General features: G+C 50.0%; 1 protein-coding gene and 1 long non-coding RNA gene across 12 annotated transcripts; one reads left to right on the top strand and one right to left on the bottom strand.

The window, feature by feature from the left end:
* Nucleotides 1–5,227: 5,227 nt before the first annotated feature.
* LOC139085438 (uncharacterized) lies at nucleotides 5,228–12,828 on the bottom strand. Its single transcript, XR_011543732.1, has 2 exons — nucleotides 10,819–12,828; nucleotides 5,228–6,896 (listed from the first exon to the last, which is right to left on the bottom strand). It is a non-coding gene; the product is annotated as an uncharacterized lncRNA (long non-coding RNA).
* Nucleotides 12,574–20,933, top strand: ZBTB32 (zinc finger and BTB domain containing 32). Of its 11 annotated transcripts, XM_070632657.1 has the most exons (8): nucleotides 13,472–13,597; nucleotides 15,662–15,759; nucleotides 16,726–16,868; nucleotides 18,378–19,363; nucleotides 19,625–19,698; nucleotides 19,809–19,877; nucleotides 20,001–20,165; nucleotides 20,348–20,933. In XM_070632657.1, the coding sequence occupies exons 4-8, from the start codon at nucleotides 18,477–18,479 to the stop codon at nucleotides 20,626–20,628; spliced, it is 1,476 nt and encodes a 491-aa protein (XP_070488758.1). In that variant the 5' UTR covers nucleotides 13,472–13,597; nucleotides 15,662–15,759; nucleotides 16,726–16,868; nucleotides 18,378–18,476; the 3' UTR covers nucleotides 20,629–20,933. The 11 variants fall into 11 exon arrangements, with proteins under 11 accessions (XP_070488762.1, XP_070488760.1, XP_070488759.1 ...); XM_070632661.1 differs by lacking the exons at nucleotides 13,472–13,597; nucleotides 15,662–15,759; nucleotides 16,726–16,868 and adding exons at nucleotides 12,574–12,704; nucleotides 14,954–15,013; XM_070632654.1 differs by lacking the exons at nucleotides 13,472–13,597; nucleotides 15,662–15,759 and adding an exon at nucleotides 12,934–13,050 and having other exon boundaries at nucleotides 16,371–17,289.
* The last annotated feature ends 724 nt before the right edge of the window (nucleotides 20,934–21,657 follow it).

Genomic DNA, 21,657 nt, shown 5'->3' on the forward strand with positions numbered 1-21,657 from the left:
GGTCATAGGGGTCATGATCTGTTAGGGAGAAAAATTGGAAACAGCCTAACATCCACCAGCAAGGAATGGGTTGTACAATTTATGTTACATCCTCGGACTGGAATTCTCTGTGGCTGTTAAAAAGAAGTTAGATCTATGTGAGCTGACATAAAAAGATGTCATAATGGTATAAATAATTGGAAAGCATACATAGGATTTTCATAATAGTAACCTAAGTGAGTATCAGTAGGGGCCTGGTTCAATTCACTAAGCTCTAGCTATACTCCAGAATACCACACAGTAGTAAAAAATAATGAACAAGGGCGCTATGTTTTAACACAGAAAAAGCTCCAAGAACTGCAGAGTAGAAAAACTTGCAAACCACACACAATACTTTTATTCCTATAGATACATATGCAGGGTTGGACTATTCTTTTTAAAGGAATGGGTCAATGTTTTAAAAATAATGTATAAAAGAATGAGAAAAACACTTTTAAGAAAGCAAAAAATCACTTGTAGCCTTTTCATTTAAAAAAGATTATAAAAATTTAGAAATGGAAGCATCCTGGGGGCCAGCTGGGTGGTGCAGTGGTTAAGATCACACGTTCTACTTCGGCGGCCCAGGGTTCACCGGTTGGGATCCCGGGTGTGGATCTACCCAACGCTTGGCAAGCCATTCTGTGGCGGGCATCCCACATATAAAGTAGAGGAAGATGGGCACGGATGTTAGCTCAGGGCCAGTCTTCCTCAGCAAAAAGAGGAGAATTGGTGGCAGATGTTAGCTCAGGGCTAATCTTCCTTAAAAAAAAAAGGGGGGGGGGAAGCGTCCTATGTTCCACCCCCCAGGAAATCCTCTCTCCCCCAATCTAGTCCAATCCCCGGGTAGCTGCTATTAACATATGATAAAAGTCCTTTTTGGCTTCCCAAAAGTTTATATTGACACATCCATATATACTTATATAAGCACGCACATACATATTTAATAGAATCCTGCTTTAAATATTGCTTTGCAACTTGCTTTCTTTGCTTAACTATGTATTATGATCATCTTTCCATGTCAGTATATAAGAATTCATCTCTTTTCTTTTCTACTGTTTGGCAACGTATTCCAGAGTATCAGTGTGCCTTAGGCCATCCTGATCTGTTGTTAAGTAAACAAGGCAAGGAGCAGAGCAGTATGCAGAAGCGACTTCATTTTCATAGAAATGATATACACATGCTTCCCATGAAGGACTCCTCTGAGGAGGGAGTGGAATGGAGAGCTGAGAGGTGCAGGAATTTTCACACCATATATATCCTTATAATGTTTGAAAAAATTTTATAAAGATCATCTACTACTTTTCAAGAAGAAAAACCAGCAAAAGGGTTTCTAAAGTTCTAAGCAAGATACAGCTGTCTTTTCCAGCCAGAATTTTGAAAACGCCACGTAGATGTGTTATGCACCATATTTTAACACACACGAGCCGCTCCGGATAACTCGCCTGACTGGCTTTTCTGCAAGCCCTGGAATGAAACTTTCCCCCGACCCCGGGCACATATTTGACTGTCTCGTAAACGTGTCAAGGAAAGCGGGGATTTCATCCTAATCTACTTTTAGATTTAGGTCTGTCCTCATGAGAAAGTTCACAGTGACTGAGTCTGTGATGGCTTCTCTGAGAGGCAAAGAGGCAGCGCTGAGTTTGCACCAGGCCGGCCGCACTCTGGGCCTCAGTGCGCCCCTCTGCAAAACGGGGGTTCTAACAGTGCCAACCTCATGGCGTAGGACCCAACACATCCTAAGAGCTCAGGAACCAGTAGACCTTTTGTTATGAATCGGGAATTTTCTTGATCACCTGTAATCAAAATGAAATGCAGAAATACACTGCCTGCTGAGGCTGCAACTGTCTCTGGTGAACCCCAGTTTCAAATGTTTGGGATTCCACCATCTTTGATATGCAGAAGCTGATTTACCAAACTGACTCACATATTTGCACTTACAAATGTCAAGTCACACTGGCAAATGCTTGGTGCTTTCACTGACAGACGCCCAGGCCATGGGCTCAGCATATGTTAGAGTTAATGTGATGCTTTCTGTCTGAGGGTCGTTAAAGAATGTTTGTGGCATTAATGCAGATTGATATGCATCAAATCAGTTTTCCCCTTAAAAATCACACTGAAAAAGAATATTTAATGTCATGGGAAAAGAAGTGGGAAATTATTAAGCAAAAAAGGAAGATTACAAAGTAGCTGGCCAAGTATGATTGCGTTTCTCATGAAAACATCAAAACGTGCGTGTTTGCCTTAAAACTGTAAAACAAAAAAGTCTCCCAAAGGTTAACATTGGTTATTAAGGAAGAAGAGACAGTTGCAGGGGATTTTTATTTCATTCCTTGGGCAGTTTGGTATTTTCCAAATAGTCTGTGATGATTATTGCTTTTGTCCTCCAACAAAACTCAAGAAATAAATGTTAATAGAAATGTCATTGCGGGACAGGAGGTGTGCATTGAGAAAAGACTTATTCTGCTAAACATTTTCAAATTTTACCTGAGCAGTTAAGACAGCTCAGGCCTGGCCAGACACTGGAGACTTGGGGTCAAGCTGGCCTCTGGGCAGCAGGCAGGAAGGCCTCCACCTCTGCCCCACATCTGCCACTACCCTCTCTGGCTCCATCTGGCCACATACCTGCAGAGGGCAGCTCAGCCGGACTGGCAGCTGTTTGGCCTGGCCAAGGCAGGCCTCAACCGGCAGGACAGGTTCATCTGCCCCAGCCCCTCCACTCAGAGGCCCGCTCCTGTGGGTGAGAGGGGAGCAAGGAGATGAGAGAGAAGTGAGGCTCCCAGGACAACCTAAAAGAGAGGCAGCCATTCGATGGCTGTTCCTCCTGCACCCCTACATGACCACATCTGTCCATGGCTCGATGCAGGCTCTAACCCTCCATGGCTCCCCAGTGCCCTCAGCACCAAGTCCAGCTCCTCGGCCTGGCACTGAGGGGCCTATGTGGCCCATCTCCTTGCCACTTCCCAGGCTTATCTCTCTCTCCTACCCTACTGAACCAAGCTCTTCTTCACCATCTGAGAGCAGAGAATGGAAAGAATCAACTATAATGTTATATAGCCATCAAGCAGGCACACACCTCTGAATATATCCACTGTTGCTTACACTCCTTCCATGAGGGCAAGTTGGCTTAGTCACTAAAATGTGAAACTCATATCCCTTTGACCTGACTGAGTCCACCTCTGAGAGTTCATCCTGCATATGCACTCACAAGTGTGCAAGACCCATGTACAAGGGTAACGGAAAAGCAACAAACGAGAAACAGCCCAAATCACAACAGAAGGGAACTGGTTATACAATTCATTTATATTCACACCATGGAATGCTATGCATCCCAGTTAAAAGGGAGCCACAGTCATAGTTGCTGATACAAAACCATCTCCAAGATACATTTTCCACCGAGAAAGATGCAAAGCGCAGAACCAAATGTAGCTAAATGCAATGTGACATGCTGGAGGGGATCCTGGGAGAGAAAAAAAGACAGAAGTGGAAAAATTAGCGCAATCTCAATAGTCTGGAGTCTCATCAATGGTACCATCCATTAACATTGGTACCAATGTTAACTGCTTGGTTTTGATAAATGTTCTCGGCTATGTGATGTGTTAACATCAGGGGCAACTGGGTGAAGGGTATACAAGAATTCTCCGTACTGTCTTTGCAACTTTTCTGTAAATTTAAAATTCTTCCCATATAAAAAGTTTATTTAAAAAACTGAATGTATGATTCTATGTTTGTAGGACTCTAGACAGGAGACAAAAGGAAAAGTTGCTGTATGCACGAGATACATCCTTTCTTACAGAGTGTTTTATTTTTATGATTAATTTTCCTTAATTCAGGAATGATTACCCATTTTGACAATTGATGAATATTTAAAAAATAATTTATATCCACACTTGCATCATAATTTTTTCAGAGTGCCACATGTCATTATTGGAAATTTTTTACCTGTGGCATTATTTGAGAATGTCTTCACTTTGGATTGCAGGAAGAAATTACACTGGGCTGAGGAATGGAGTGAAAGGAAACACAGGGCAATTCACTAGAAGCCAACTCACAAAATGTTCATGTGGCCAAACGGCCGACTCACTGAATTTACCAAAAATGCTTTCACCAATGTTAACCCAAATGGTTTAACAGGTTGTAGGGAAATGGATTTTCAGCTGTGGTCCCCTCAGAACCACTGAGCTCAAAGTGTCCTGAGTCAGAGACAGAGCAGACAGCAGAGAGCAGGATTCCCAGAAGGGCAGGAACCTGGAGGCAGTATTGTCTTCAGGCAAGTCTGGCCACTGACTTTGCTGGCTCCCCAATGTGGCCTTGCTGATCATGAGTTAGTGGTGAGAACCAAGAGTCCAATGTGGGTTAACCTCCCCTAGAGGGGAAAGCTTACATTGTTATATAAGGTCTTCCAGAATGGTGATGTAAGTCCTGGGTACCCAAGGGCTGTGATATTATAAGAACTGAACTTTCCAGAACCAGTGAGAACCTATCTTACCCAGAAAACATTGCTGATACCTTATGCCCCAAGGACTGGGGGCCCAGGAAGCTATATCGAGACAGGTTGCATCTGCCCCTGTCTTAGGTGGTAAAATTGTGACTATCATCGGCTCACTCACGCCTTCAAATATGATTGCCTGCCCATCATGTACCTCAGGCACTGTTCTAGGCTCAGGGAACCCAGCAGGGAACAAATCAGACCTCAGTGTCTCCCTTTATAAAGCTTACCTTCTGGAGGGGGAAAAAGAGAAAACTAGTAAGGGAAACAGACATATCAGGGGATAGTAAGTGCTAAGAAAAAAAATAAAATGGAAAAGAATGTTTAAAAACTAGCAGGAAGGGAGGCAGGGAGTTCCAGCACCATACCTGCATCCTGGCTGGTGGGTGAACTTCCAGCGGTGGCCTGTGCCACCTCCAGTTTGCTTCCCTTTGTCCTAGTTGGATGCTGTGCTGTCCCATCGCCATGTGTGGTGTTGGGGGAAGCTCCAACTGACCATTCCTGGGGCACATGCCTACCTTGGAGCAGGGATGGAGTCAGCTGCATTCAATGGGCCCAGCCTGGGAGCGGGGAGGAGTTGGTTACCCAGAGCGGGCTCAAGCCCTGAGCCTAGGGAAGGGTGAATAGACTCTGGGGACAGAAAAGACCCTATCCCCTCCCCCTGTCAACCTCCCTCCTGACAATTGGGAGATAAATGACACAGAAAGCACTGAGAAGTCAATGTTAGCCATCATCACCTCTGTTGTTTTTATTAATATCAGGGGCCCCCATCAATACAATAAAAATAAATTATCCATTTATTGCCTCTTAGCTCCAACATTTATCAGCAGACACAAGGTTAGACCTTGTCAGTAGAGGGCCCTGGAGGGACACTGCAGGAGTTGGGGGCTTCTCTCCAGATTCCAGTGCTTTGTCCTTGTTCCTACTGGGTGTGACCAGCAGGTGGCTGTTATTCTTCACAGTGCAACTGGCCACCTTCCAGCACCTTCTTAAGCCCAGCTAGGGACGTGCCACTTAACCTAAGACATTTATTAAAAACGTGAAGTAGAATCATGGTTTCTCACTGAACTGTCTTCAGATGCTCTGCAAATGGAAATAGAAAGATACAAAACAAAACAAAAAAAACAAAATGGTCTTTTGGAAGAGCCATTTCCAGTCCCGCTGGGAAAAAATCATCAAAACAAGATCCCTGGCATAAAAGTTCATCTCATAAAATTTAATTCAGAAAATTGAGGAAACAAATCTGGAAACTGAAGGAATTTTTCAACTTTCAAGAATTATACCAAGTCAAGGCAAGTGATATTTGTTGCCTAGAAACTCCTCTGGTCCAGGGTGTATCAGCTTTTGTTAACCATCCCAAAATTCAATGGCTTAAAATACTGGTTATTTTTTAGCTCCTGATTCTGTGGGACCACCTGGGCTGAGCTCAGCCAGGAAGTTCTTCTGTTGATCTCACCTGGGCTCACTCATGCAGCTGCAGTCAGCTAGTGGGATGACTGGGGGCTGGTTGGTCTAGGGTGGTCTCCCTAACATGTATGGCTGGCTGGCAGTTGGCATAGGTGGCTGGGGTGATGGCTCTGACTGAGTCAGTGTCCACAGCAGGCCAGCCTAAGATTATTCACAAAGCGGTACTCGCAGGGTTCCCAAGAGCAGCAAGAGAGGACAAGTTCCAAATACACAAGCAATTTGTAAGTCTCTGCTTTTGTCACATTTGCTATTGTCCCATTGGTCAAAGCAAGTCAATGGCTAGGGCCAGAGTTAGTGTGGGAGGTGTACAGATGGGAGCAGAACTATGGAAGCCATTTATATATATATATATTTTTTTTTTAAAGATTTTTTTTTTCCTTTTTCTCCCTGAAGCCCCCCAGTACATAGTTGTATATTCTTCGTTGTGGGTCCTTCTAGTTGTGGCATGTGGGACGCCACCTCAGCGTGGTTTGATGAGCGGTGTCATGTCCACGCCCAGGATTCGAACCAACGAAACACTGGGCCGCCTGCAGCGGAGCGTGTGAACTTAACACTAGGCCACGGGGCCGGCCCCTATGGAAGCCATTTTAACAAACAATCTACCACACAGGGGATCCAAGATGATAAAAAAGATGCCAGCAGTCCCTAGCAGAGCTCTATTTGAGAGTGTTCCACGCTGTGACCTCCTCAAATGGCCTGCAGTTCCCAGGAAGAGGCCAGACGGGAAACAGTACCGACAGCAGCCTGGACCTTGGGTCATCCCTCCAGTAACTAAAGAGCTGTCCTATGAATAGGTGCCTTTTTCTGAATTTCAGATATCACAAAAGATGAAGGAGACAATGCGTTAACTAAATTCATGTTTCAAAACTCAAGTAGGAGGTCTATCAAACATGTGAAGATTCCCTTAGATGACTTCTCAGATGCCCTGGGCAGTGGAACGGAAAGAAATAGAAAAGGTAAAAGGTTAAGAAAATGGTCTTCTTTCAGCTCTACTTCAGCACAATTCAACATATAATTAAAGGAAGGTCCCTAGTGTTCAAGTTCCTCTTGCTGTCCAAAAAGAATACCTAAGATTAAATTGCTAAGGACGTCCCATCTTCACCACTTCTTTTCAACATCATAATGGAAGTCCTAGCTAGTGCAATAAGACAAGAAAAGGAAATAAAAGGTATACAGATCAAGAAGGAAGAAATAAAACTGTCTCTGTTCATAGACGACATAATTGTCTTAGGTAGAAAATCTGAAAGAATCGACAAAAAACACTCTTGGAACTAATAAGCAATCATAGCAAAATTGCACGCAACAAGGTTAATATACAAAATATCAAACTGCTAGTTCGGGCCTCACGTCTACTGATCACACCCGTACCTGATGCCAACAGAGTTACCACCAAGCGTGACAGAGGATGGGTCTAGAAATAACAGGTGCAATCACTGACAGCTTTTGGAGATTTACAATCATGAGATGCAAGTGCTGTTTCCTCGTAGATCCTCCTGACCTTCCTCAAGAAAGCGATGACCGATCAAGTCAAAAGCAGATGAGTTTATGGTAGATTTCCATGCCATGGCACCAAATCTTTCGGTAAAGTCAAATGTTCTGATCAGGAAGGAATGAGGTTAACAGCCACTATGACTCATGCCATATACATTTTACTTAAATATCAAGATATTTTGTGGGCAAGCAGCCCTATTTTGATCTCACATACATATAGAACGCTAACCATATTTGTCCTCAAGCAGAGTGAGTGATAAAACCCTAATAAAATTTAATCTTCTGAAAACATTCCTTTAAAATACTGGAAATCCCATTGGTTGTTGCTAAAAAAAACTTTCAAGGTATTTTCAAAGTAGTTCACAAAGTGTATCATTTAAAAAGCATACATTATCACTAGATAAAACTAACTACATGTCTATGTTTTCCCCCTAAAAAAGTCGAGTATGTTTGTATGTTTCCTCATCTCAAGAGATTTTTGTCTGAATAGCTTCATAAAAAGTAGAATGTGTTCAAGGCGAAAAACTTTTTTTAAAAAAATTGAGGGAGTATTGATAAAATAAGAAAGGCAGAATGTCGATAACTGTTGCATCTGAGTGATAGGTACATGGGGATTCATTAAATTATTCTCTGTAAAAAGTAAACACCTCCTTCAAGGACTTTGCTTGGCTCTTAGGACAATGCCAGCACATCTGAGCATGGCCTGATAAGCCGGGCCCTGCTGACCACCCCTGCCTCACTGTCCCCTGCTTCCCCTTGCTTTGCTCTCTCACTCCAGACACGCTGAACTTCTGGGTCACACTTCCTCCTGCCCCAGAGCTCTGGAACCTGCTTTCCTACTGCCCAGAAGACTGTCCCCAGTCCCTAGCCTAGTTAGCGAGTACTCATCCTTCAGATCTTAGTGCAAGCTTCACTTCCTCCAGGATGTCTTTCTTGAAAACCCTGGCCAGGTCAGAGTCCTGTTTTACTTTCTTAAAGTATCCATCTCATGATTTTTCTTCAGAGCACTTAGTACAGTTTTAATTTTACTTGGAATTAATAACAAACGCCAACATTTAAGGAGCACTTACTCTGTTCCAGGGGCTGTTCTAAGAACTTTATGGGTGTCTGCTCATTTGATTCTCTCAAGGCACAGAAAGTGGAAGAAACTCACTCAAGCTCACATGATTGGTAAATGACAGGCAGCACCCAAACCCTGCCAGTCTTGTTCCGGAGTTGACATCTTACCGATTCTGCCCTGCTCTCTCCCCTTGATATAAATAATATGCATCTCCCCTACAAGACTGTGAGCCCCTCAATGGTAGATATTCAGTGTTAGGGACTGAATTGTGTCCCCCCAGAATGCATATGTTGAAGCCCTAACCCTCAATGTGACTTTAAGGAGGGAATTAAGGTTAAATGAAGTCATAAGTGTGGGGCCCTAATCCAATAGGACTGATGTCCTTATGTCTTAGTCCATTTGGCTGCTATTACAGAATACCACAGACTGGATGGACAGAAATTTATTGCTCACAGTTCTGGAGGCTGGAAGGCCAAAATCAAGGCACTGGCAGATTTGGCATCTGGTTAGGACCTGCCTTCTGGTTCATAGATAGCTGTCTTCTTGCTGTAACATCACATGGTGGAAGGGATAAGGGAGTTCTCCGGGGCCTCTTTCATAAAGGCACTAATCCCATTCATGAGGGCTCCATCCTCATGACCTAAGCACTTCCCAAAGGCCCCATCTCCCAATATCATCACATTGGGGATTAGGTTCAGCATATGAATTTTTTTGGGGGGGGAGGAACAAACATTCAGTCTATGGCACCTTATAAGAAGAGGAAGAGACCCCAGAAATGTGCGTGCACAGAGGACAGGCCACATGAGGACACAGTAAGAAGGCAGCTGTCTGCAAGCCAAGGAGAGAGGCCTCAGGAGAACAACCCAGCTAGCACCTTGATCTTGGACTTGCAGCCTCCAGAACTGTGAGAAATAAATTTCTGACGTTTAAACCACCCAGTCTGTGGTATTTTGTCATAGCAGACTAATACAGTCCATCTCTTCTTGCTTTCCATTATATACTTTGTACCAAACAATGTGTCTAGCACATAGTTGGTACTCCAAAAATATATACTCAAGTGTTACCACCTTTTCTGGGAAGTCTTCCCTCACCCTTTTTCCTCCCCTGCTCATGGCTTAAGTGCCCCTTGTGGGCTTCAGTTGCTACACTTTCCACTTGGTTCTGGAAGGATATGGTTTGAGATCTAATTCCTTTCTAGAAGGTTAAATCTTTGAATTTAAAGATTTGAAAGGGGCTGAGTCTTCTACAGGGCTCAGCACAGATGGCATATGCTGATAGAGTTTAATAAACATTGAGAGAATGCAAGTCTCCTGTCCCCTACACATGAACCCTGGATGGGAAGCAAGAAAACCTGAGTTCTGAGTGTTATCTCTAAATTCCTGTGCAACCTTGGACACCAAGCCTTGAAAGTAATCATGGCCTTGAGTTTCTCCAGAGATCAAAACTTTGGGAAAGTCCTTTGTTCTCTGAAAAGTACAGGGTAATTTTTACATCTGTTATGAACGTTTGAGCAGTGGAGCTGGGCTCCTGGGACTTACTCATCCTCCCACCCAATCTGGACTTCTTGCTGTACCTCAAACATACTAAGGTCACACCTGTCTCAGGGCCTTTGCACTGCTACCTCTTCTGGGAACACACTTCCCTCAGATTTTCCTATGGCAAATATCCAGCCTTAATTTTCAGTGTCTACACCAGAGTCAAGGCAGGTGATGCTGATGGCAGGGAACCAACTCAGTTTCAGGGCACTGGGGAAGAAAAGAGATGCCACTGTTCTATTAGTTCATTTAATCCTCTCAACAGTCCTGAGAGGTATTTACCATCATTATCCTCACTTTAAAGATGAGGAAATTGAGGCCAAGAGAAGGTAAGCAACTTGCCAAAGGTCTCACAACTAGTAAGCAGCAAGGCCAGGATATGAATCCAGGCAGTTTGGATCCCGTGTCCAGCTTCCTAACCACAAGGCTCTCTGCTTCTCAGCATACTTTAAAGCATAGTTAGCATAGGGTCTGGCATGGGGTAGTTGCTCAATAATCCACAGTTATTTCTCTACTCCTCTCAGACACTTGATTCTCCTAATCTTAGAATCTGACCACCAGAATGAAGCCGACAACCCTGCCTCCTCCTTCTTGTCAGAGCCCAGGGTCCCTCGCTCCATCTTCTCATGCCTGCGCACGCTGGACAGCTGGATGTGAGGGCTCTGGGGTAAGGCTCTCTGGGATCCCATCCAGCCTCCACCTTTCGCTAGCTCTGTAAACACAGGAATGTTACATCCCTCTCTGGGTCTCAGTTTCCTCACCTGTAAAATGGGGACAGTAACAATCCCTTTTGTCCTAGAATTATTGCAAGCATTCAGTGAGAACATGCATGCAGAATGCCTTCTTCTTCACCTGGCCCAGAAAAAATGTTCGATAAATTGTAGCAGTTACGATTAGGGCTTCTCAATGAGAAGTCCCTTTTCAAAGGGTCTGAGGCTGTGAAATACACTCCCAACCACCGTTAGGGCCAAAGTTGGGACCAGATGAACTCTTGTTTGCAGACAAGCCAGGCTGGGCGAGAGGGCTCAGCTGACCCAACCCAGGATGAACCGACAAGCAATTCTTGGAGACAATGAGGTTCGGGGGTGACCCCCTAGGATCTGACAGCCCCAGGTCTGAATTCCAACTCTGATTTCTCCTGAGGCCTCAGTTTCTCCGTCTCTCAAACGGGAAGGGAGCAGTGTGAGGAGCGACTGAGAACGTGGGTCTGGATTCAGAAGGTTTTGTCTCACTAGTTCTAGTCCATGCTCAGCCACGGACCAGCTTTGTGAGCTGAGCTGAGGGTCTCCTCTCCGTGAGCTCAATTGCCTGTTCCAATGGGTGTCGTCACCATCCCTCTTCCTAGGTGGGTATGAGGATTCCCCAGGACCACGTGTGTCCGTGCTCTGGACACCGTAGCTGTCAGGATGGGAGGCAGGTGTACCAACGCTTAGAAGCTTAGGCCCTGAGTCGGACTGCAACAGGCCTAGTTCCAATTCCAGCTCTGACGACGACTCCTGGTGACGTCTTAGGGAAAGTGACTTCTACCAGCCTCAATTTGCTTATCTGTGAAGTGGGAATAACAGGAACTACCTGCCAGAGCTCGTCACGAGGATTCTATCAGATGGTGCGTGTAAAGCGCTTAAAACTGGCCTGGTTCAGTGCAAGGGGCCGGCAGCGGCAAAGACCTCAGGAGGCGGATTTTTCAAATATCCTTTTCTAGAATGCAAATGTATTTGCCCAAAAGTTTGAGAAGTTGAAAATATGCGCTGAGCAAAGCCTTCAGGATCAGATTCAAGTCCAAAACAAAAGTCAAAAAACCCTCATTTATAGACGGGTAAGCCAGGGGCCTCGGGACCGCATCAGACCAGCCCACATCTACAAGATCAGCCGTGGTGTAGCTCGAAGGCTGGACGCCCAGCAGAGCGAGGGCAGAGTCCCAGCAACGTCCAGACTCGCTGTGGGGCCTGCGACAAGCGACTTCACCTCTGACCCTCAGAGTTTAAGGCGGCAGAGCAATCGGCTCACGGGGTTATTGAAGAGGATTCAACAGATGCTGCACAAAGCATGGTGGCCGGAAGGGGTTCGGGAAGCGGGAGCGGCCGTCAGCGCTTCCACGGCGCCTGCCGTCCCTGCTTTTTGAGGGGTTTGCTCCCGCCTTAGGCCATCTCCTCCTGGACTTTCAGCTCCGGCTGTGCGGCAGGCTCCTCTGCGTCATGCCCTCCTCAGGAGGGTCCTCCTGCGCCCCAGCCCCAAACTCCTCAGCTGGCCGCGGGGAAGAGGCCTCAGACAACGCCCCGAGGAGCCCCGGAGCGCAGCCCAAGCACAGGCACCTAGCCCTCGCTGCCGCCCGAAACCGCGGGGTGGGGCTCCCGCCTCCCGGCCCTCGGATCCATCAAAAGCGAAGCAGCCTCAGGACCAATCAGAAGTGGAAGCGGTGGAGCAATGCCCGCCTCCGTAAAGCGCCCTCGCACCTCATTGGATGTGTCCGAGCGCGAACGCCAGGCTAAGCCACTAAGAAGAGAGAGGAGCCGGCCAATCAGCGGTGCAACCGCAGCGCGGCAGGTGGGAGGAGGGAGGCCGGCGGTGCTCTCCGCCCCGCGGGGCGCGGCCTCGTCGTCTGTCAGCACCAAAGCCCTGCCTAGGCTGGAAGCCCGCAGGCCGGGATGTAAGCCCGGGCCAGCCAGTAGGGGGCAGCGCCCTGGACGGTTCTCTCTGCGGTGTGGCGGGGGGCTGGCCCATGAAGTACGGACGCGGTCAAGCCCGGCTCAGCTGACAGCGGAGGTGTCAATGAGCGTTTGAAGGGCGAGCGTCCAGACTAATCACGGGTCAAGGCCCCGCCCCCTGGTGTGTCTCCCCTGTCCCCGCATACTTCCGGGTGAGGCAGGGTGCGTTCCGCAGCCAATCAGCGGTGGGACAGGGCCCGAGGCGGGAAAGGGGAGCTGCCACAGGCACCCGAAGGCTGGCCGGCTCTTGAGGGCCTCCCAGCCAATCACACGCACACTTCTCCACAGGTTGTAAAGGGGTGAGAGAAAGGGAAAGGGTGTGCAACGAGAGCTACCCGGGGTGGCAAGACAGGAGCAGGAAAGCGGTGGCGTCCCTCAGCCCCTGCGGAGGGAGCCTCCAAGTCTCTCCCGGGGAAGGAAGCGCAGGGCCCAGTCTCTTCACAGAGAGCGTGGGAAGGGGCAGACTCCTCAGCCGCTCAGCGTGCGGGCGGGCTGGACGGTGAGGTTTCGGCCTCGGAGGGCTGCAGGCTGAGTCCGCGGCCGGTCCGGTGCAGCTCCGCGGCCAACTGGCGGGGCGCGAGGCGCGAGCAGGGAAGCGGAGGTGTGCTCGCTGCCTCCCAGGCGGTTGAGGCGGGAGCTGGGAAAGAGGGTGTGGCCAGCGCGGCAGCCAATCAGCGTCCGCCTCAGGTCCCGGCGCGAGGAGTGCGCTGTGCACGCGCCGGCCTCGCGGTCGGGGCCTCGCGCCGCTTGGCGCTTTGTAACGGCCGCTGGGGTCTCTGCCGCCCTGAGCGTAGGTGAGGCTGAGCGTGGGTGAGGCTGAACCGGGTCCGAGTTGGTGAGTGCTATGGTTTTTCTTACTCTTTTTCTTCGGGCTTGGGCCTGGCTCAGGTGAAGCTGGGGGACTGAGGCTTGAGTGGTCGCCGTGAGAATGGGGAAGGGAGGGCTGAGGGCTTTAGGCCCTGGGGACTCCCTCTGTTCTGGAGAGGGTGGAAATGGGCCTCCTAGGCACCTTTGGGCCCGGGCTGGGCAGAGGCCAGGCCAGCATGCCCTAGGAGTTGGTCGGTGGTCCCTGAGGCCAGCCTGATTCGGAAGAGTGTCGTGGGGCACTCGGAGGCCCTTAGGGCTCTGCGTGGGGTCACTGGCCATGAGGTAGGCCTCTGGATGGTGAGAGGATGTCTGGGGTCTCTGGACTGAGTCTGCATCCGGTGACTGGAAAGAGAGGCCTGTGACTCTCCAGAGGTCATTGGGAGTCACTGGCCAAGAGATGAAACTAGTGTGCCCTTAAGAAGTTGTCTGGGGTCTTTGGATCCAGCCTGGGCTGAGAGTGGACGTTCATGAGGTTGAAAGTCCAACGGGAAGCTGTCAAGGGTCACTGCCTCCAGGCTGCACTGGGAACACGTGGCTGCAAGGCTTTTAGGGGTCTGAGTTGAGGTGCTGTTAGCAGATTTTTCCAATATTGGTTCCAAGTTGGACAACGTGGCCAAGAGGTTAAGCCTGTGGTCTTCTGGAGGTTCTGGGGAGGGGGGGTCTCCAAATCCCAGCCAGGTGGGTTGCCCTCTATGAGGTATAATTGCCTTTGGTGGCTCTAGACAGAAGCAGGATGGGTTGTGTCTGGGGCCTTTCCGTCCCCGTCCGCACCTCTTCCACAAACTCTTTCTGGTCCTTCCCAGAAAACATCAGGCTGTAAGCATGGGGCAGGTGCATGGGAAAGATGGGTGTTGTAGTGGGCACAGGAAGAGATGTGTGAGATATCCTGCTCTTTAGGAAATCACCGAGGTTGACTTTACCGAAGATCTTTTTGTATTTATGGGCCAAGTTCTTGATGTTTAATCTCACACAGCTTTTCAAGCTCTACCTGGAATTAAAGCTTTCAGAGTGCTTTCATGTACACTCATGGAACCAGGGGTGCAGGATGCAAGGGGATGGTCTATGAGTGGATTTCAAGGGTCTGTGAGCTCCTGGAAATCATAAGAAAAATTGTATGCATGAGTTGGATTTTTTTGGGAGGAGAGGGCAAAATTGGTCACAAGGTAAAGTGAGAAGGAGTATTTAACCTGTCCAAGGATGGGCTTTGCTTTGTAATATGAGCATTATAAAGGACTGAGAGGCAAAAATCATACCTCCTTTTCCACATACTTCTCGTACAGTGGTGTCCTACTTATTCTCTCCTACCCACTCTACCCTCTCCCAGGATGCAGGCTGTCCTCATCACCTGCGGTTTCCTGGCTCCACCCCAGGGAGACAACTGCAGGTGATTCCCACCGAGTCAGCCTGGGAAGTAGAAGGGGCGCAAGGTTTCTGAGACTAAGGAGGGGAGAACTTTCAAGAACAGAAACAGTCAGCAGTGTCCCTATCTTTCTAAGTCAGAGTGCTATTTGTTTCTGCTTCTGCTGTCACTGCTCAGTGCGAGATGGCTCGGGTTGTGCAGTCAAGAATGCAGTGAGACAGAGGGGGCTAGAGTGTTACCAGCCAAGGGCTGAGGTATAGAGGCCCTAGACATATCCCTAAGGAGGCGGTCTCGAAAGGGATATCCTTAAGTGGGGTAAACACCAAGTGGGAGGCAAGATGGGATTTCCCATTCTTGGGGGCTTTTGTTCACTGAATGGGGAGTTCCCTTGCCCCTTCTCCTCCTTTTTAGGTTTCCTGAAAGCCCACTGACACTGTCAACTACATTTGGGTTTACAGAGGATGCTGCCCTTTGAGCAGTCTCCAGTTCTCTTGATCAATGGGCAAACCACACCAGTGGGGGAGCTGAGTCACAGGCACATGATATAGGGCTGGGAGGTGAGGGGGACCACACTCCACTGGGTGATGATGTAATCGTCCAGGCCCCTGCACCTTTCCTTCTACACTTTGGTTATCTCCCTCATGGCTTTCCCCACTGATTCCATTTCTTCAGGGATTGTGTATTTCTATGTTGGAGGAAGGATGTTTCCCTCTGTATACATATGTATCAGGGATTGCTGCTTTTATGTGTCCAGGCCAAGTATCTTTTACGTGAGTGTCTAATGAGTCCCCGGGTGTGGTGGCATGAGGAATTAGAAAGCTCCGAAATGGAAAATATTTAACGTTCAGAGAAGCAAATGATTACAGCTTGCCCATTTGCATTTTCCCTTTCACTCTGACTCATCTTCCCCTCTCCCCACCCTATTATTGCCCCTCCACCAGCCCCACCCTTTGGCACACCCTGTCTGATCTAGGAAGGGTTAACTTCTGCCTGCACCCAAGCTAGAATGAGAGGTAGAGGGAAGGCATGTTAGGTCTAGAGGGAAAGAGAAGAAGGCTGGTCTGCACATTTTGGGATCCTGGAGCTAAAGGGAGAAACAGGAGTTTAGAGACCTAATATTTGAGTCCAGGAGGGGACCAGGATCTAAGGGAGAAGCCTAGGGGGAACCAGACCATGTCTTGTCACCAGAGCAGCCTACCAGTGCCTGACTTGTATATCCTCCAGTTATTTATTTGGCATATATGATATGCCAGTCACATATTATAAGTGATTTATCAACACTTGTTCAATGAATGAAAAATTTGCCACAAGATGAGGGATAATGGAATAATAAGAAACAGAAAAAGAAATTTGAGTCTCTCAGACCTCATCCTTTCCCCAGGTTAAAGAGTGCTAAAGTGTGAAAAGAGGGGAAATCTCCAAGGACATTGACCCCTTGGGCAGGAAGTGAAAGAAACCCCGGAGTCCTGATTTCAGAGAAATGCCATTTGTCATCAACCCAAGAAAAGGAGTTTTTCTCTTCGAAGACCACCGCAGGCCCTTCCTGGGGTTGCCCCCTTCAGAGCTTGATGGGAGGATCTGAGTCACTTACACACCCAGTCCTCAGTAGTGGCCCAGATGACAGGGGTCATTCCCACAGAGCTGTCAAGGCTTCCTAGTACCAAGTCAGGCATGCTTTTGGCCCTCCTTCACTCTCTCTTTGGAAGCCAGATGATTCAGTCCTTTTTACTTCTCAGGTAGTAGAAACAACTTCCAGCTGCTAGAGCTCTAATGACCCCTTGAAGAAATAGAACTAATAGTATTTGAATGATGCTGTGTACAGACAAACCACTTTCACATTCATCATGTCATTTCATCCTCACTCCCACCTCCAAATGAGGTAAGCAGAGGTTATCCCTATTTCACAGATGAGGTAACCGAGGCTCAGAGAAGTGACTTGCCCAAGGTGACTCAATTAGTAAATGGCAGAGATGAGACTCAAATGAGGTCTGATTAGTCCAGAGTTCTTGTTGCCTCAGACACACTTCTTTGACTCTAGAAGTTCACATATGAAATTAAAAAAATGGGAGGTGAGGAGGCAGAATGCTTGGATTCAGGAGGTAGAGGGAGTGGTCTCTCCTGGAGGGGTGAAGCAGAGCCAAGGGTATAAAACCACACCCCCTTGGGGGACTGTGGCAGACTGATACTTGGGACACCCAATGGAAGACTGTGAGGTCAGGGGCGGGGCTAGCTCCAGGGGGGGCCCCAGGAGCCCCAACAGCAGTTCAGAGCATGCGGTGTCCAGGAGGAAGCTACAACTGGTGAGTGGTTGCTTCTCCCTAGCTGAGACTTTCCTTCCATTAGCCCCCTTTCTGTCCACTTCCTGCCAACCTGTGGCCCTCTCCCTGAGGTGTCCAAGTGGTAATCCTCCCTCCCTCAAGGGTCCTTCCTAACTGTGAGCCCACACCTAGGAATATGCCTGCTGGGCACAGAGACACTTAGGTCTGTCTCTTGGTATCTAGGTTCCAAGTCTCTTCTTAAAAGCCAATGTGGTGGTTTTAATGTGTGATAAACTTCTGCCTTGTTAGGTTGTGTCTTTCTGTTGTTCACTCTTGGCTCATGAAAAACCAAATTAAACCATCTCCTTATCCTAATCTTGAGAGGAAATAGCCTCCCCTTCTACAGTTCCCATTTCCCTTTCTCCTGCCTCCTCAGGCATCAAAGTCTTCTCCAAAGCCTCCCTCCATCCTTAGGTCGGGAGCCTTCTCTCTCCTGTGGATTATGCACCTGCTCTCTTAACTCACTGGATGGGAGTCTTTGGTCTCTTCCAGCTCCCTCTCTCAGAATGTGCTCTAGAAGCTTCAGCCTCAGGGAGATGATTGATTGATGCCTTAGAGCCTGTCAACTATGACCCGTCTTGCTGCCCTTTCTGCCTCTCAGGACCCTCAGTTCCACATGATGGGCTTGTGGGGAGAGGACAGTACTAGCTTTCTAAACTCTCCCATGAAGCTACGTCTTGCTCCATCCCTAGTTGCTAGGGCTGACAGGGTTTCATGGTGATCTCTTTGTCTGGAATGAGGAAAGCCTGGTCTGCTCAGAGTTTTCCCTGCAGAGGGGCTTGGAGAAGAAGTATCACCGTCTGCCATCCTTTAAGTCAGAGATTGCCAATTGGCAGGACCCATCTATACTAGTCTTAAACCCACTACTTGATATAGTTGTTAACTGCCTGGTCCTTGCTCTTTAAGTCCTGAATCTGGTCTAATTTCCATTCTCCCCACCCCACCCCCAGGCTCTGTTATGATTCTGGATAAGCTCAGGCCCTCTCTTGGCTTAGTTTATTTGCTCTATTCAGGACAGAGAGCTCTGATCCAGAACCAGCAACTCACTCACTCTCCCCTTCCCTCCACAGGCTTGAGACTATGCTGTTCCTCCCTCCCCTTTCCACCACGGACCCTGCACTGTGGCCTTTCTCTCAGAACCTCTAAAATTGGTACCCAGGCAAGGCACAATGCCCCTGTCCCCAACGAGACTGTCTAGCCCCTATGGCTCTGATCGGCTGGTACGGCTAGCAGCCAGCCTCCGGCCAGCACTATGTGATACCCTGATCACTGTGGGGAGCCAAGAGTTCCCTGCCCACAGCCTGGTGCTGGCAGGTGCGAGCCAGCACCTGGGCCGCAGGGGCCACTGGGCTCTGGTGAAAGGCATCAGCCCTTCCACCTTTGCCCAGCTTCTGTACTTTGTTTATGGAGAGAGCGTAGAGCTGCAACCTGGGGAACTGGGGCCCCTTGAGGAGGCGGCCAGGGCCTTGGGGGTGCAGTCCCTGGAAGAGGCATGCAGGAGGGCTCGAAGGGACAGGGCTAGAGAAGAGCTGGGTCCAGGACTTAAGGAACAGCAGGAGGAGCCAGAGAAACTCACAAGGGGTTCTGAGAGAGGAGTGGCGGGCCTTGGAGAGAAGCAGAGACCAGAGAAGTTTATTAGAGCTAGTGGGAGAGAACAGGAGACATTGCATGAGCACAGGCCAACAAGAGAGAACCCTGAGATGGCAGAGGCAACGAGTGAGAGCCAGGGGGAGCAGATGAGATTAAAGGAGAAACTCAACCAATTCCCTGTTGGCCGTGGGGGAGTAGATGGGAAGCAAGAAGTGATCATGTGGGTGAGGGAGACTCCAGGGGGCTCTGAGGAAAGTCTGCAGGAGTTCCCTGGCCCCCTTCTCCCACCAAGTTCCCTCCAAACCAGCATCACCCCTAGGCCCTGGTGGGCTGAGGCCCCTTGGTTAGGGGAGGGCCAGCCTGCCCTGTGGAGCATCCTGCTGTTGCCGCCCAGATATGGCACTCCCTACTCCCATAGCACCCCCATCACTGGAACCTGGCAGGAGCTCTGGCCTCAGGACCAGAGGTGAGTGAACAGCATCATGGAAGACCTTCCAAGCTGGGAGGGAGTGGCTCAGGAGAGGCAGCAGTGATGGGTGAAAGGGTACCACATCTCTTATCTCTACTGTACATTTCCTGAGCTGGGGATAGGACAAGAAGCTCCCACCAAAGGGGAAGCAAGAGCCCAGCCCCTGAGGAGGACCCATGACACCTCCCTCCCCAGGAAGGGATTGGCCACAATCCCAGGTTTTGCCATGGCTATAATTCTTCCCTCCCCCACCCTTAGGATCCCACTGTCCCTGAACCTCCCCAAAGGGCTCTGGAGCCAGAACCAGTTGGCCTCCTCCAGCCCAACCCCAGGTAAGCTCCTCACTGCCCTGCATGAACCCTATAACATGGTCTCTTGGGTGGCGCTGGGGCTCCAGGAGTACAGCCTGAACAGGGCCCCTACTTTGCTCTGCTCTCTCCAGGTTCCCTCCCCCAGGGCCCCACACAGCTCAGCCCTGGGGAGACGGAAGAGTCTGATCAGAGGCACACAGGTGAGCAGGGTGAGGGAGCTTTTGCCTTAGCCCCAGTGTAGCACCTGATGTCTTGCCTGAGTGTCCAATGATCCGGCTCTGGGATTTCCAGTCCTGCCCTCCTTTGCCTTTCTGTCCCCACAGGTACACTTGCAACTTGTGTGGGTCATGTGGGCACAGTAGGCCATCCATCTTGCCAGCACCCTACCCTGCCCCCTCCTGCTCGGTCCAGGCCCTATTCTTGTTCTGTCTGTGGAAAGAGGTTTTCACTGAAGCATCAGATGGAGACGCACTACCGAGTTCACACAGGTATGGGCGCCCTGCCCAGTGTGAATTGTCTGCTTCCTTCCAAACTCCAGTCTGCCGGTTCCTAGGTCCCTCTCTGTGTGCCTGGCTCCCATGCAACTCCCTTACCTAGTTGCCCTGATTTACCCCTAGGCCAGCTTTCACTCCCTTCTTTCTTTCACCGGCCTCCCCTCCACTTGCCCTAGGAGAGAAGCCCTTCTCCTGTAGCCTCTGTCCCCAGCGCTCCCGGGACTTCTCCGCCATGACCAAGCACCTACGGACGCATGGGGCCGCACCCTACCGCTGCCCTCTGTGCCAGGCCGGCTGCCCCAGCCTGGCTTCCATGCAGGCGCACATGCGCGGCCACTCGCCCAGTCAGCTCCCGCCTGGATGGACCATTCGCTCCACCTTCCTCTACTCCTCCTCTTCCTCGAGGCCATCCCGGGCCTCGACCTCTCCCTGTAGGCCTCCTTCCTCCACCACCTGACCGGGTGTCGGTAGCTCCTTTGGCTTCAGCCAAGAGTACAATTAAAGAATGAAGGACAGGCCGGCGGGCTGGCTTCTGATCCAGCACCGCGGCTACGGCAGCCTAGCCCATTCGGCCAAGAAGCGCTGCAGGAAGGGCGCCGAGAGCCCTCTCCAAGACGATGGCAGGCCGCAGAATCCTGGGCCAGCGAGCCCGTGTCGGGTGAGGGCAGTGACGTTTGCACTAGTGAAGGTTAACTGTGCGGGGACTGGCGATTTCATCACCAAAATAAAGAGTTTCCTGTGCCCTCCTCTCAGGACAAGAAAGTCAAGTACAGGCTGTAGTCTGGGGTGGGAGCCGGGGAGTGGCCAGCCTTGCCCCTGGTCCTGTAGCGGCCCCTGGTGGCCGTGCGTCCGCTGTTCGGCGCAGTGGCCGCCTCCTCCATCTCCTGGGGCTCGGTCCTACCCGGGAGGCAGCAGGCCGCGAGGGATCGGTGTCCAGGCTGCCTTAGCAGCAAGCCCTGTGAAGGGAGGCTGTGGGAAGCCAAGTTGCTCGCCCCTTCCACAGCAAGCAACAGCGCACGGAGTCTGAGTCAGCCCGAGCCCTGTGCCCCGGGGTCGAGAGGAATGCGTGCTCCGCCCTGCTTTCGGCCACCTGCCTTCTCTCCTTCAGCACAAGTGCTGCAAGGCTGCGGCCTCTCCGGCATCTTCCCTCCACACTGTGCTAAACGGCCTCCGGGTCACGCCTCGAACTGAGACTAACCCTTTGCCGTTGCCCCTTCCCCAGCCCACGCCTCCTGCAGCGGCAAACTTCATTTCCCAGTGTCTCCGGGGCTCCCAGGGTCCGAAGCTCACTGCACCCTGGGAGTGGTAGTTCAAGCGGGCCGGTGGCCTCGACAAGAACAATGGGAGGGGTCTGGGGCGAGAACCACACCTCCCAGCGGCCGGTGGGGGATGGCTTTCTGGGTTGGGTCGGGACCCCAGAGTCCCAGGTCTCGCGGCCCTAGCTCCCGGCGGAAGGAGCGAGGTGCCTGGACTACATTTCCCCGAG

The sequence above is a fragment of the Equus przewalskii genome, chromosome 9 (assembly GCF_037783145.1).
Source record: "Equus przewalskii isolate Varuska chromosome 9, EquPr2, whole genome shotgun sequence".
NCBI classification, from domain to species: Eukaryota; Metazoa; Chordata; class Mammalia; order Perissodactyla; family Equidae; genus Equus; species Equus przewalskii.